This window comes from Miscanthus floridulus, chromosome 16 (genome assembly GCF_019320115.1).
Source record: "Miscanthus floridulus cultivar M001 chromosome 16, ASM1932011v1, whole genome shotgun sequence".
Taxonomy (NCBI): Eukaryota; Viridiplantae; Streptophyta; class Magnoliopsida; order Poales; family Poaceae; genus Miscanthus; species Miscanthus floridulus.
This window is the reverse complement of record NC_089595.1, coordinates 43,441,886-43,454,803: the sequence shown is the minus strand read 5'-3', so window position 1 is coordinate 43,454,803 and position 12,918 is coordinate 43,441,886. Positions and strand designations below refer to the sequence as shown.

General features: G+C 41.4%; 1 protein-coding gene across 1 annotated transcript in view; it reads left to right on the top strand.

Moving 5' to 3' along the window:
• Positions 1-926: 926 nt before the first annotated feature.
• Positions 927-12,918, top strand: part of LOC136510628 (bidirectional sugar transporter SWEET3a-like) — a 36,848-nt gene continuing 24,856 nt past the window's right edge. The window contains exons 1-3 of the mRNA XM_066505016.1: positions 927-963; positions 1,043-1,079; positions 1,171-1,394. Of these exons, the coding sequence (XP_066361113.1) occupies positions 927-963; positions 1,043-1,079; positions 1,171-1,394 (298 nt within the window). The remainder of the gene's footprint in view (positions 964-1,042; positions 1,080-1,170; positions 1,395-12,918) is intronic.

Here is a 12,918-nt window from a genome sequence, read left to right as displayed (position 1 = left end):
CTTTTTTGGTGCAACAAACTAAATGGGTACTTGGTAGTGCAGAAAGATAACGATTGTGTGAGCAACTTAGAGAATGGTAATGCTGCATGCCTGTATGCCATAGAAACATAAAACGTGGCTCTAACGTGGCTCCGCCAGTGGCCCTACTCTTCCTGTATTTATTCGCGTCTAGGAAGGGACGTACGGATTCCTACGGGAAACTATTGGCTGTTCAAAAGTTGTAGCACATTTTGTCTTCAGCAGACAATACAACACTCTTTAAAATGTAAAAGACATGTAGGCATCCATTTAGAAAGTTATGCACATTCTTATTACGAAGCACTCTGGTCCATCAACAAGCGCTCTCGCATGGGCTAGGACCTTACGAAACATAAAACGTGTTTGTTTCTGATTAAAATTGGATTCGCGGCCATTCCACTGTGAGAATCGAAAAAATTCCACCAAGTGCCTTGCTGTGTCGATGATTCTTTTCACTTTGTAAGAGACAGAAACTGTGGTGCGGTGGTCCCAAACATGCCAATAAGCATCCTTTACTCTTTAAAATCTCAATAAAAGTAGTTATTTCTATTAGATACAACGTAGTATTATAAACCACAACAGATGCTCGGACATTTGCCACCTCTAACAAAAACGGACCAGGACTAAATAAACAATAAAAGCTTTTATGATGCTTGAAAGAACGGCAGTGGGATTCATTAGGTTGATGCTGGAGAATATATATGAACGATTTTGTTTGTATTATATTGCATTTGAAGCTTTAATGATCACCATTCGAGATTCTGTATCATAGTGGCTTCAGTGCAAGCCTTGTCGCCTGTAGTTTAATTTAAAACGACAGTTATATGCACTATAATAAATATAGACCAGTGTAGAAAACAGTTGTGCACATTTGGCTCCCGGACAACACTGCCTTTGAGAGCAACAATATGATTACTAGCATACGAGTAATAGTTGTAATTATAGGTATTTTCTTTTACAAGTACCTTGAAATTGGTTTCGTTTCATCTCTGATTTGAGGAATCGCTTTGTTTCTTTTTTGCAGGATCTGTAGTTTGTATAGCTCTCTATGCAGTTCCAATGTACGTAAATACATCGTTAACTAAAATGGCCAGAAACACAGTATATTGCATTTCCTAGTACTGTATTTCTAGATCTGACTTTGGTTTCCAGGTTGACATTTAAAAGAGTGATAAAGGAGGCTAGCGTAGGCGAATTCTCATGCGTCCCGTACATCCTAGCGTTGTTCAGCACACTCACCTATAGCTGGTATGGCTTTCCAGTTGTGAGTTCTGGATGGGAAAATCTGACAGCCTCTGGCACCTGCTTAATAGGAGTCCTCTTTCAAATATGGTTCATCAGTTTATACCTATGGTTTGCTCCAAGACAAAAAAAGGGTAGGTGATCAAATTATGAACTCATGAATCATGATGCATTAACATATCCTAGATCTCGGAAGGAAACTGAATGTTATCACTAATCTAATCAATGGTGAATGTACCTAACACTACTTTGCAGAAGTTTGTCATGCTAATGGTATCACTTTTTTTTCGCATCATTATATTAAGATAATAAAATAGGATAAGAATCCATACAACACAACACACAAAAACCACACACAACTCTACACACACGCACTACACTGCTGCTGCTAGAAAAACTAACGCGCCCGTGACATAAAGATCACGACCAAGGTAGACAGGGCTCTAACCACCCAGAGCGAGGGCATCCAAGAGGGATAATCATCGAGCCCCTGCCAAAGACCACGACCTTCTTTCATCTTCAGCTAGAGCAAATGCGCCTACAATATTTGGGGCTGCTCCATCAAAGATGCATTTGTTACGGTGTGTCCATAAGGTCCAAGCTCCAAGGATTATGAGAGAGTTGGTTCCCTTGCTTAACATGTCACTAGCAGCATTGCTCACTTTCTCCCACCAAAAATGGAAGGATGTTTCTGTCAGTTGTGGGGAAAAGGCTTGGAGTCCAATCTGAGAGAAGAAGCGGAACCAAAACTCTCTTGCAAAGACACACTGGACTAAGAGGTGATCAATAGTTTCCGCAGCCTGGTCACACAAAGGACAACACTTAGGATGAGGGAGCCCACGGCGTGCAAGGCGATCCGCAGCCCAACATCGGTTGTGAGCAACCAACCAAACAAAAAAGCGGCATTTGGGCGGTACCCAAGTCTTCCAGATTCTCTCATAAGGCTCAAAAGATATAGTCCCCACAAAAAATGCCTTGTATGCAGTCTTGGCCAAATATTGCCCATCTGATGAAAACCGCAAAATATGTCTATCTTCAACATCTGGTTGCAAAAAGAAATCAGATAGGACATCCCATAGGTGAAGATAATCAATAATTACACTTACTGTGGTGGCCCCTTTCATGTCAGAAATCCAAGACTGGTTGCTGAGGGCATCCTGGACAGTTCGTTGTTTGATCCTCCTTTTAGGAATGATGGCGAAAAGACGGGGCGCAAGATCTGTGATACATTGTCTATGGAGCCAACGGTCTGTCCAAAATAGGGTTTTTGTGCCATCTCTGAAAGGTCCTAGTATGGCTAGAGGAGGGGTGAATAGCCTATTTAAAAATCTATAAATCAACTAGAGCAATTTGATTAGTATGACAAGAGGCGAGATACAAGCTTGCTCTAGCTCTACAAGGGTTGCAAAGATTACTAGGCACACAACTTGCAATGTTACTACTCACTAAGAGCTCTCAAACTTGCTACTCTAAAGAGCTCCACTAGATGAAGTTAAAACAACAAAGCAAGCTCTCAATTCTAATTACACTAAAGAGCTTGTCACAACTAGTTTGCAAAAATATAAATGAATGAGTAGGATGATTATATCGCCGTGTAGAGGAATGAACCAATCACAAGATGAAGATTAAGCCAATCACCGGGAGAATGCCAATGACAAGAGACAACTGATTTTCTCCCGAGGTTCACGTGCTTGCCAACACGCTACGTCCCCGTTGTGTCGACCAACACTTGGTGGTTCGGCGGCTAAGAGGTGTTTCACAAACCTTGTCCACACGATTGGACACCGCAAGAACCTCCCCACAAGTGAGGTAACTCAATAACACGAGCAATTTACTAGAGTTACCTTTCGGCACTCCACTGGGAAAGGTACAACTCCCTTCACAATCACCGGAGGCGGCCACGAACAATCATCAACTCATGCCGATCCTCCACCGCTACACCAAGCCATCTAGGTGGTGGCAACCACCAAGAGTAACAAGCGAAATCCGCAGCGCAACACGAATACCAAGTGCCTCTAGATGCAATCACTCAAGCAATGTACTTGGATTCTCTCCCAATCTCACAAAGATGATGGATCAATGATGGAGATGAGTGGGAGTGCTTTGACTAAGCTCACAAGATTGCTATGTCAATAAAAATGTGCAAGAGTGTGGCTTCAACCGGCCATGGGTCTTAAATAGACGCCCCCACGAAATAGAGCCGTTGTACCCCTTCACTGGGCACAACGCGGGCTGACCGGACGCTCCGGTCAGTTGACCAGACGCTAAGCCCCCATCGTCCGGTCGCTCGTAGTTAGCCACGTGTCCTAACTTCAACGGTCATCAGTCTTGAATGGACACTGTGCTTGAGTTGACCGGACGCTGAACATCAGCGTCCGGTCGTTTACAGTAAGGTTCCAAAACTGACTTTTGCCGACCGGATGCGTCCGGTCATGCTCGACCGGACCCTGCCAGCGTCCGGTCACACTTGTGACTTCTTACTGTGCTGACCAACAACACGACCGGATGCAGCCCTTCAGCGTCCGGTCACTGAGCAACCCGGCGTCCGGTCAGTTGACCGACGCCAGCATCTTTGCGACCAACTCCATTTCACCTCTAACTTCTTCACCCTTGCTCAAATATGCCAACCACCAAGTGTATCACTTTGTGCACATGTGTTAGCATATTTTCACAAACATTTACAAGGGTGTTAGCATTCCACTAGATCCTAAATGCATATGCAATGAATTAGAGCATCTAGTGACACTTTGATAACCGCATTTCGATACGAGTTTCACTCCTCTTAATAGTACGGCTATCTATCCTAAATATGATCACACTCACTAAGTGTCTTGATCACTAAAACAAAATGGCTCCTATATTTTATACCTTTGCCTTGAGCCTTTTATTTTTCTCTTTCTTCTTTTCCAAGTTCAAGCCTTTGATCATAACCATGCCATCACCTAGTGTCATGATCTTCGTCATTGCTTCGACACTTGGAATAGTGCTACCTATCTCATGACCACTTTGATAAACTAGGTTAGCACTTAGGGTTTCATCAATTAACCAAAACCAAACTAGAGCTTTCAATCTCCCCCTTTTTGGTAATTGATGACAACCCTTTTCACAAAGATATAAAATAGGATTCAATTGAATTCATGTTGCTTGCCCAAGCATATTTACCATGTGTAAAGGATATGGACAAGTTTCATGAACTCCATATGGTAGCAATTGCTCCCCCTACATATGTGCTAAAAGTTTGGATTGTAGCTTTGCACATATGCTTAGATAGGAAGTATAGGAGACAATTTCTACCAAATGATGCTAAGGTATAAGAGATGGACCTTTGAAGCGTGATACCAATTGGAGTACACCATTATACCATCCTTAGTACCATTCGTAACTAGACATACATAAAAACTAGAATACCCTATGAGATCAATATTATAAGTAAGGGTCTAGTTTCCATATGATGAACATAAGTCTAGTTACTTTAGCTAGATACCATTTGATAGCTAGATGCCACATGTAAATACATGGGAATAAAATCATTAGATGTCCTATGCATACTAGATTTTCATTTCATCATGCAAATTTACAAATAGCGTACTCCACACAAGCATGGAGGTTGAAATTTTGAACTTGTGCCATGCAAGCAAACACATGAAATGCACATTCAAATGCACCATACAAGTTCATGAGCTTGCTCCCCCTACTTGTGTCCTCAAAATTTTAATTTAATTGATTCCCTTCCTTTGTCATATCTTATCTCTCTACACTATTTCTCCCCCTATCACTTATCTTTGTTTCTCTCCCCCTTTGTCATCAATGACCACAAAGGCTTAAAGTATAGATAGGTTCAAATTATAGATAGGTTGGGGTGAAACCATGTGAAATGAGGATCATTTTTCAATTTGGTTCAATCTAGTTTACTTGCAAAAGATATTTAACTCGGTTTGATCTAAGGACAAGCTTCTTCACACCTCTAAATAAGGGTTATCTTGTACCATGTTGAGTTAAACACTTATAGCTCATTTTATAGATTAAACACTAGGTTTACAAGCCCACAAACATGTCATATGCTACCACTAGATCATTTCAAGCATACAAGCAATAGTGGTACCATACAATCATCAAATTCATTTGATTTTCATGAATGAGCTTATTCAAATGTGGAATATGTCTAGATGCACTAATCGTGTCCTTAGCAAGGATGAATGTCATGCCAATCAATTTATACCTTGTATTGCTCGAAGGAGAGGCATGTCATATAATGGAGGTGCATCAACACATATTGGTGAAATCAAGTATGTTCAATTCATTCCTTAGCTTGCAAAACCTCTTCTCATCAAGTGGCTTGGTGAATATGTCAGCAAGTTGATCATCGGTGCCCACACTCTCTATGCAAATGTCCCCTTTTTGTTGGTGATCTCTTATGAAGTGATGACGGACATCTATATGCTTTGTTCTTGAGTGTTGAACTAGGTTGTTTGTGAGTTTGATGGCACTCTCATTGTCACATAGCAATGGCACTTGCTTGATCCTAATTCCAAAATCACTCAAAGTAGCCTTCATCCAAAGTAATTGAGCACAACAACTACCGGCCGAAATGTACTCTGCTTCAGCGGTTGAAAGTGCTACACTATTTTGCTTCTTTGATGACCAAGATACAAGTGATCTTCCCAATAGTTGACATGTGCCCGATGTGCTCTTTCTCTCAACTTTGCATCCCGCATAATCGGAGTCCGAATATCCAATCAACTTAAATCTTGCTCCTTTGGGATACCACAATCCAACATTTTGTGTATGCTTCAAGTACCTCAATATTCTCTTTGTCTCCTTCAAATGACTTTCTCTTGGTGAGGCTTGAAATCTAGCACACATGCATACACTAAACATCACATCTGGTCTTGATACGGTCACATAGAGCAGGCTTCCAATCATAGACCGATACATCTTTTAATCCACCATGTTGCCACTAGCATCACTATCCAAGCTTCCACTTGTCCCCATTGGTGTACTAATAGCTTTACTATCATCCATTCCAAATTTCTTGAGCGTGTCCTTGATATACTTGCCTTGACTCACAAATGTGCCATTCTTCATTTGTTTGATTTGAAGACCAAGGAAGTAACTAAGTTCTCCAATCATAAACATCTCAAACTCACTTGCCATCATTTTGACAAACTCCTCACAAAATTCTTGATTTGTTGACCCAAAAATGATATCATCAACATAGATTTGCATTACAAACAAGTCATTTCCAAGCTTCTTGGTGAAGAGAGTGGTGTCAACCTTTCCCATCTTGAATCCCTTAGAGAGTAGGAAATCCCTCAATCTCTCATACCATGCTCTAGGTGCTTGTTTCAATCCATACAAAGCCTTTCTCAACATGTAAACATGGTTGGGTTTCTTTTCATCTTCAAAACTGGGAGGTTGCTTAACATACACAAGCTCATTAATGTACCCATTGAGAAATGCACTCTTTACATCCATTTGGTACAACTTGATGTTGTGGGCACAAGCATAGGCTAACAAGATCCTAATTGCTTCCAATCTTGCAACCGAGGCATATGTTTCTCCAAAGTCAAGACCTTCAACTTGAGTGTAGCCTTGAGCCACTAATCTTGCTTTGTTCCTTATTACTATCCCATCTTGATCTTGCTTGTTCTGAAAGACCCACTTGGTTCCAATCATATTATGATCCTTAGGCCTCTCAACTAACTCCCATACTTGGTTTCTTGTAAAGTTGTTTAGCTCTTCATGCATAGCATTGACCCAATCAACATCCTTCAAAGCTTCATCTATCTTCTTAGGCTCAATGGATGACATAAATGAGAAATGCTCACAAAATGAAGCCAATCTTGATCTAGTTTGTACACCTCTTGAAATATCACCAATGATAGTGTCCAATGGATGATCTCTTGCAACATTGATTGGTTGAAGCACTTGCACTTGATTGCTAGCATTTGATTGATCACTTGGTTGAGATGATGAACTAGCCACTTGTTGATCTTGCACATTGCCATCACTAGTGCTTGCTTGGATTTGATCATGAGAACCACTAGCTTGCACATTTGGGTTAGAGAGCATTTGATCCTTGTCATCTTCAATATCAATCACCTCTCTAGGCCTTAACTCATCAATGTCCATGTTTCTCATTGCCTTGATCAATTGAGTGCCTTTCACGTCTTCTAGATTCTTATCTTCCTCTTGGAAACCATTTGTTTCATCAAACTCCACATCATGAACCTCCTCAAGAGTACCACTAGCCAAATTCCAAACTCTATAAGCCTTGCTAGTAGTGGAGTAACCAAGCAAGAAACCTTCATCACATTTCTTTTCAAACTTGCTCAATCTAGTGACTTTCTTCAATATGTAGCATTTACAACCAAAAACCCAAAAGTATGCTATGTTGAGCTTTCTTCAATTCAAAAGCTCATAAGCTATCTTCTCCATCATGGGGTGACAATAGAGTCGGTTGCTATAATAGCAAGCCATGTTGATTGCTTCGGCCCAAAATGAATGACTTACATTGTACTCACTCAACATTGATCTTGCCATGTCAATCAAAGTTCTACTCTTCCTTTCAACTAAGCCATTTGATTGAGGAGTGTACTTGGCCGAGAATTGATGTCTAATTCCAAATTCATCACACAACTCATCAATTCTAGTGTTCTTGAATTCACTACCATTGTCACTTCTAACCTTTTTTATAGTTGTTTCAAACTCATTGTGAATGCCCTTGACAAATGATTTAAATGCAGCAAACACATCACTCTTGTCAACAAGAAAGAATACCCATATGTATCTAGTAAAATCATCCACAATCATAAATCCATATTTGTTTCCACCAATGCTAGTGTATGTGGTTGGTCCAAACAAGTCCATGTGCATCAACTCAAATGCCTTAGATGTGCTCATCATGTTCTTCTTAGGATGTGTGTTACCAACTTGTTTTCCGGCTTGACATGCACTACATAGCTTATATTTCTCAAAAGTGACATCTTTCAAGCCTCTAACTAAGTCATGCTTAATCAACTTGTTCAATTGTTTCATTCCAACATGACCAAGCCTCCTATGCCATAACCAACCGATGCTAGATTTAGTGATCAAACATATTGATAATTGTGCTTCTCTAGCATTGAAATCAACCAAGTATAGATTCTCATATCTAAATCCTTTGAATATCAAGTTAGAGCCATCTACACTTATGATCTCTACATCATCCACACCAAATATGCACTTGAAACCAAGATCACATAATTGAGCTACCGACAAAAGGTTGAAGTTCAAGCTTTCTACTAGTAGCACATTTGAAATGCTCAAGTCATTGGATATTGCAATCTTACCAAGCCCTTTGACCTTGCCTTTTCCATTGTCACCAAAAGTGATACTATCAAACCCATTGCTCTTGTTTTCATTGATTGAATTGAACATTCTTGAATCACCGGTCATGTGTTGTGTGCACCCACTATCAAGCACCCAATGCCTTTCTCTGGCTTTATAATTCACCTACAAAAGAAGATCAATTCCTTTTAGGTACCCAAACTTGCTTGGGTCCTTGTAGGTTAGTCATCAAGGTCTTTGGTACCCAAATGGCCTTCTTCTTTGGGCCTACAATTGGTGTACCAATGAACTTAGCCTTCACACCGTTGGCACCCTTATAAAGCATGTAACAAGAATTAAATTTGATTGAGGATACATTAGGTAGCTTATTCTTGTTAGTCTTGCAATTTTGCTCTATATGCCCAACTTGCTTGCATCTATTGTAAAACCGACCATTGCCCTTCACAAAGCTAGCTTTGGGAGTGACAAAGGCCACCTTGCCTTTCTTGGGGGTATAGCTCAATCCCTCTTTGTTGAGAGAAAAAAATCTTTGGCTACCCTTTAGCAAGCGGGCTTCTCCACCATAGGCATTGCCTAAGGCATGAGTGAGCTCATTCACCTCCTTCTTGAGGGTCTCATTTTCCACTTTTAGTGAGGCATCACAAGTGGTGGTGCTACAAGGAGTGTTAGTGGGAGCAATAAAAATAGATTCATCAATAAGATCACATGTTAGTCCCACATCACATGATATGAACACTTGCTCCTTCTTGGCTTCCTCTACTTTGCATTGCTCTACGAGAGAGGAGTGAGCCTTTTCAAGCTTAGAGTGAGCTTTGCCAAGCTTCTCATGGGCCTCCATTAGCCTCTCATGAGTAGCATTTAGTTCATCAAAGGATTGCTCAAGAAGTTTTACTTTCTTGCATAATTCTTTGCACTCCTTTCTCTTTATCTCATTGCAAGCGTGCACTTGCTCACACATGTCCCAGAGCTCCTCCTTGGTGTACTCTTCATCTTCATCATCATCATTATTCCTACAAGAGTCACTTTCACATTCATCATCATCACTCTCATCATATTTTACCTTGGTAGGCTTTGCCATGAGGCATGTCGATGGAGTGTCAAAGATGGAGAGCTTCTTGTTGATGGCGATGCTTGCTAGTGCTCTTTTGATAGATTTCTTGTCATCATCACTAGAGCTATCACCATCCGATGAATCATCACTATCCCAAGTGACTACATATCCTCCACCCTTCTTCTTCTTTTGGAAGGTCATTCTCTTCTCCTTCTTCTCAATTTTATCTTTCTTGTGCTTCTTCTTCTCATCTTCATCATTATCACTATTGTAGGGATAATTTGCTACAACATGATCGGGGCTCTTGCAATTGTAGCATCTTCACATATATTCTTTGCTCTTGGTGTGATCTCTTCTCTTTCTTGCACCATAGCCCTTCTTCTTCATGAATTTGCCCATCTTGTGCACAAATAGGGCCATGGCTTCATCATCAATGTCACTAAGATCATTATCATCACTTGATTCTTTCTTGGACTTGCCCTTGTTCTTGGATGATGATGAGCTAGCCTTGAATGCTATACTCTTCTTCTTGTTGTCCTCTTCTTCCTTCTTGTTATCCTTGTCATCCCCCTCCCTTTCCACATGGTATGTCTCTTGTGTCATGACATCACCTAGTACTTGGTTGGGGGTAATGTCCTTCAATCCTTCTCTTATGATGAGCAATCTCAACATCTCAAATCTTGGAGGTAAGCACATCAAGAATCGATGAGAGACATCATCATCCTTGATCTTTTCTCCCAATACCTTCAAGTCGTTGACAATGACTTGCAATCGATGGAACATCTCCGAAATGCTCTCATCATCGTTCATCTTAAAACTTGTCAACTTGTCCTTGAGGATGTACAACTTGGCACTCTTTACCGCCGGTGTGCCCTCATATGTTTCCTCTAATCTTCTCCACACTTCATTTGCTCTTTCACAATCTTTGATTTGCTCAAACACCTTGGAATCAATAGCATTGTATATGGTGTTGAGAGCCATTGTGTTACATTGCTTGTTGATCTTGTCTTGGTTGGTAGGATCATTGGGATCGATGATAGCATAGTCATTCTCGGTCACTTCCCATACTTGATCATTTATTGAACCAAGATATATTCTCATCTTTCTCTTCCAATAACCATAGGATGTGCCATCAAAGAATAGTGATTTGCCCCCCCCCCACATGGTTGAACACAACTTGAGCCATAATTTGACACCGATGTTGTTAAGCCTTCAATCAAATGGTGACCACGGCTCTGATACCACTTGAAAGGTCCTAGTATGGCTAGTGGGGGGTGAATAGCCTATTTAAAAATCTACAAATCAACTAGAGCAATTTGATTAGTATGACAAGAGGCGAGATGCAAGCTTGCTCTAGCTCTACAAGGGTTGCAAAGATTACTAGGCACACAATGTGCAATGTTACTACTCACTAAGAGCTCTCAAACTTGCTACTCTAAAGAGCTCCACTAGATGAACTTAAAACAACAAAGAAAGCTCTCAATTCTAATTACACTAAAGACTTGTCACAACTAGTTTGCAAAAATATAAATGAGTGAGTAGGATGATTATACCGCCGTGTAGAGGAATGAACTAATCACAAGATGAAGATTAAGCCAATCACCAGGAGAATGCCAATGACAAGAGACAACTGATTTTCTCTCGAGGTTCATGTGCTTGCCAACACGCTACGTCCCCATTGTGTCGACCAACACTTGGTGGTTCGGCGGCTAAGAGGTGTTTCACAAACCTCATCCACATGATTGGACACCGCAAGAACCTCCCCACAAGTGAGGTAACTCAATGACACGAGCAATTTACTAGAGTTACCTTTCGGCACTCCGCCGGGGAAGGTACAACTCCCCTCACAATCACCGGAGGCGGCCACGAACAATCACCAACTCATGCCGATCCTCCACCGCTACACCAAGTTGTCTAGGTGGTGGCAACCACCAAGAGTAACAAGTGAAATCCATAGCGCAACATGAATACCAAGTGCCTCTAGATGCAATCACTCAAGCAATGCACTTGGATTCTCTCCCAATCTCACAAAGATGATGGATCAATGATGGAGATGAGTGGGAGTGCTTTGGCTAAGCTCACAAGATTGCTATGTCAATGAAAATGTGTAAGAGTGTGAGCTTCAACCGGCCATGGGGTTTAAATAGACGTCCCCACGAAATAGAGCCGTTGTACCCCTTTACTAGGCACAACGCGGGCTGACCGGACGCTCCGGTCAGTTGACCGGACGCTGAGCCCCCAGCGTCCGGTCGCTCACAATCAGCCATGTGTCCTAACTTCAACGGTCATTAGTCTTGAATGGACACTGTGCTTGAGTTGATCAGACGCTGAACATCAGCGTCTCGTCGTTTATAGTAAGATTCCAAAACCGACTTTTGCCGACCAGACGCATCCGATCATGCTCGATCGGACCCTGCTAGCGTCCGGTCACACTTGTGACTTCTTACTGTGCTGACCAACAACACTACCAGACGCTACCCTTCAACGTCCGGTCACTGAGCGACCTGGCGTCCAGTCAGTTGACCGACGCCAGCATCTTTGCGACCAACTCCATTTCACCTCTAACTTCTTCACCCTTGCTCAAATGTGCCAACCACCAAGTGTATCACCTTGTGCACATGTGTTAGCATATTTTCACAAACATTTACAAGGGTGTTAGCATTCCACTAGATCCTAAATGCATATGCAATGAATTAGAGCATCTAGTGGCACTTTGATAACCGCATTTCGATACGAGTTTCACTCTTAATAGTACGGCTATCTATCCTAAATGTGATCACACTCACTAAGTGTCTTGATCACTAAAACAAAATGGCTCCTACATTTTATACCTTTGCCTTGAGCCTTTTATTTTTCTCTTTCTTCTTTTCCAAGTTCAAGCCTTTGATCATAACAATGCCATCACCTAGTGTCATGATCTTCGTCATTGCTTCGACACTTGGAATAGTGCTACCTATCTCATGACCACTTTGATAAACTAGGTTAGCACTTAGGGTTTCATCAATTAACCAAAACCAAACTAGTGCTTTCAATCTCCTACTTCAGAATAAACAGCCACTTTGAAGAAGGCTCTGACTTGCTCTGGGACATGGATTGGAAGATTAGCCCATGGGTGATGCGGCTCTGTTTTTTGTAACTAGACTTGTCGCATTTACGGTGCCCAGCCCTAGAGATTTATGATCTAAAATTCCTGAACCTCCAAGTTCTTTAGGGAGACATACCTTAACCCAAGCAACGAGACAGTGCCCTCCTTTTGCATCTCTACTGGCCTCTCCAAA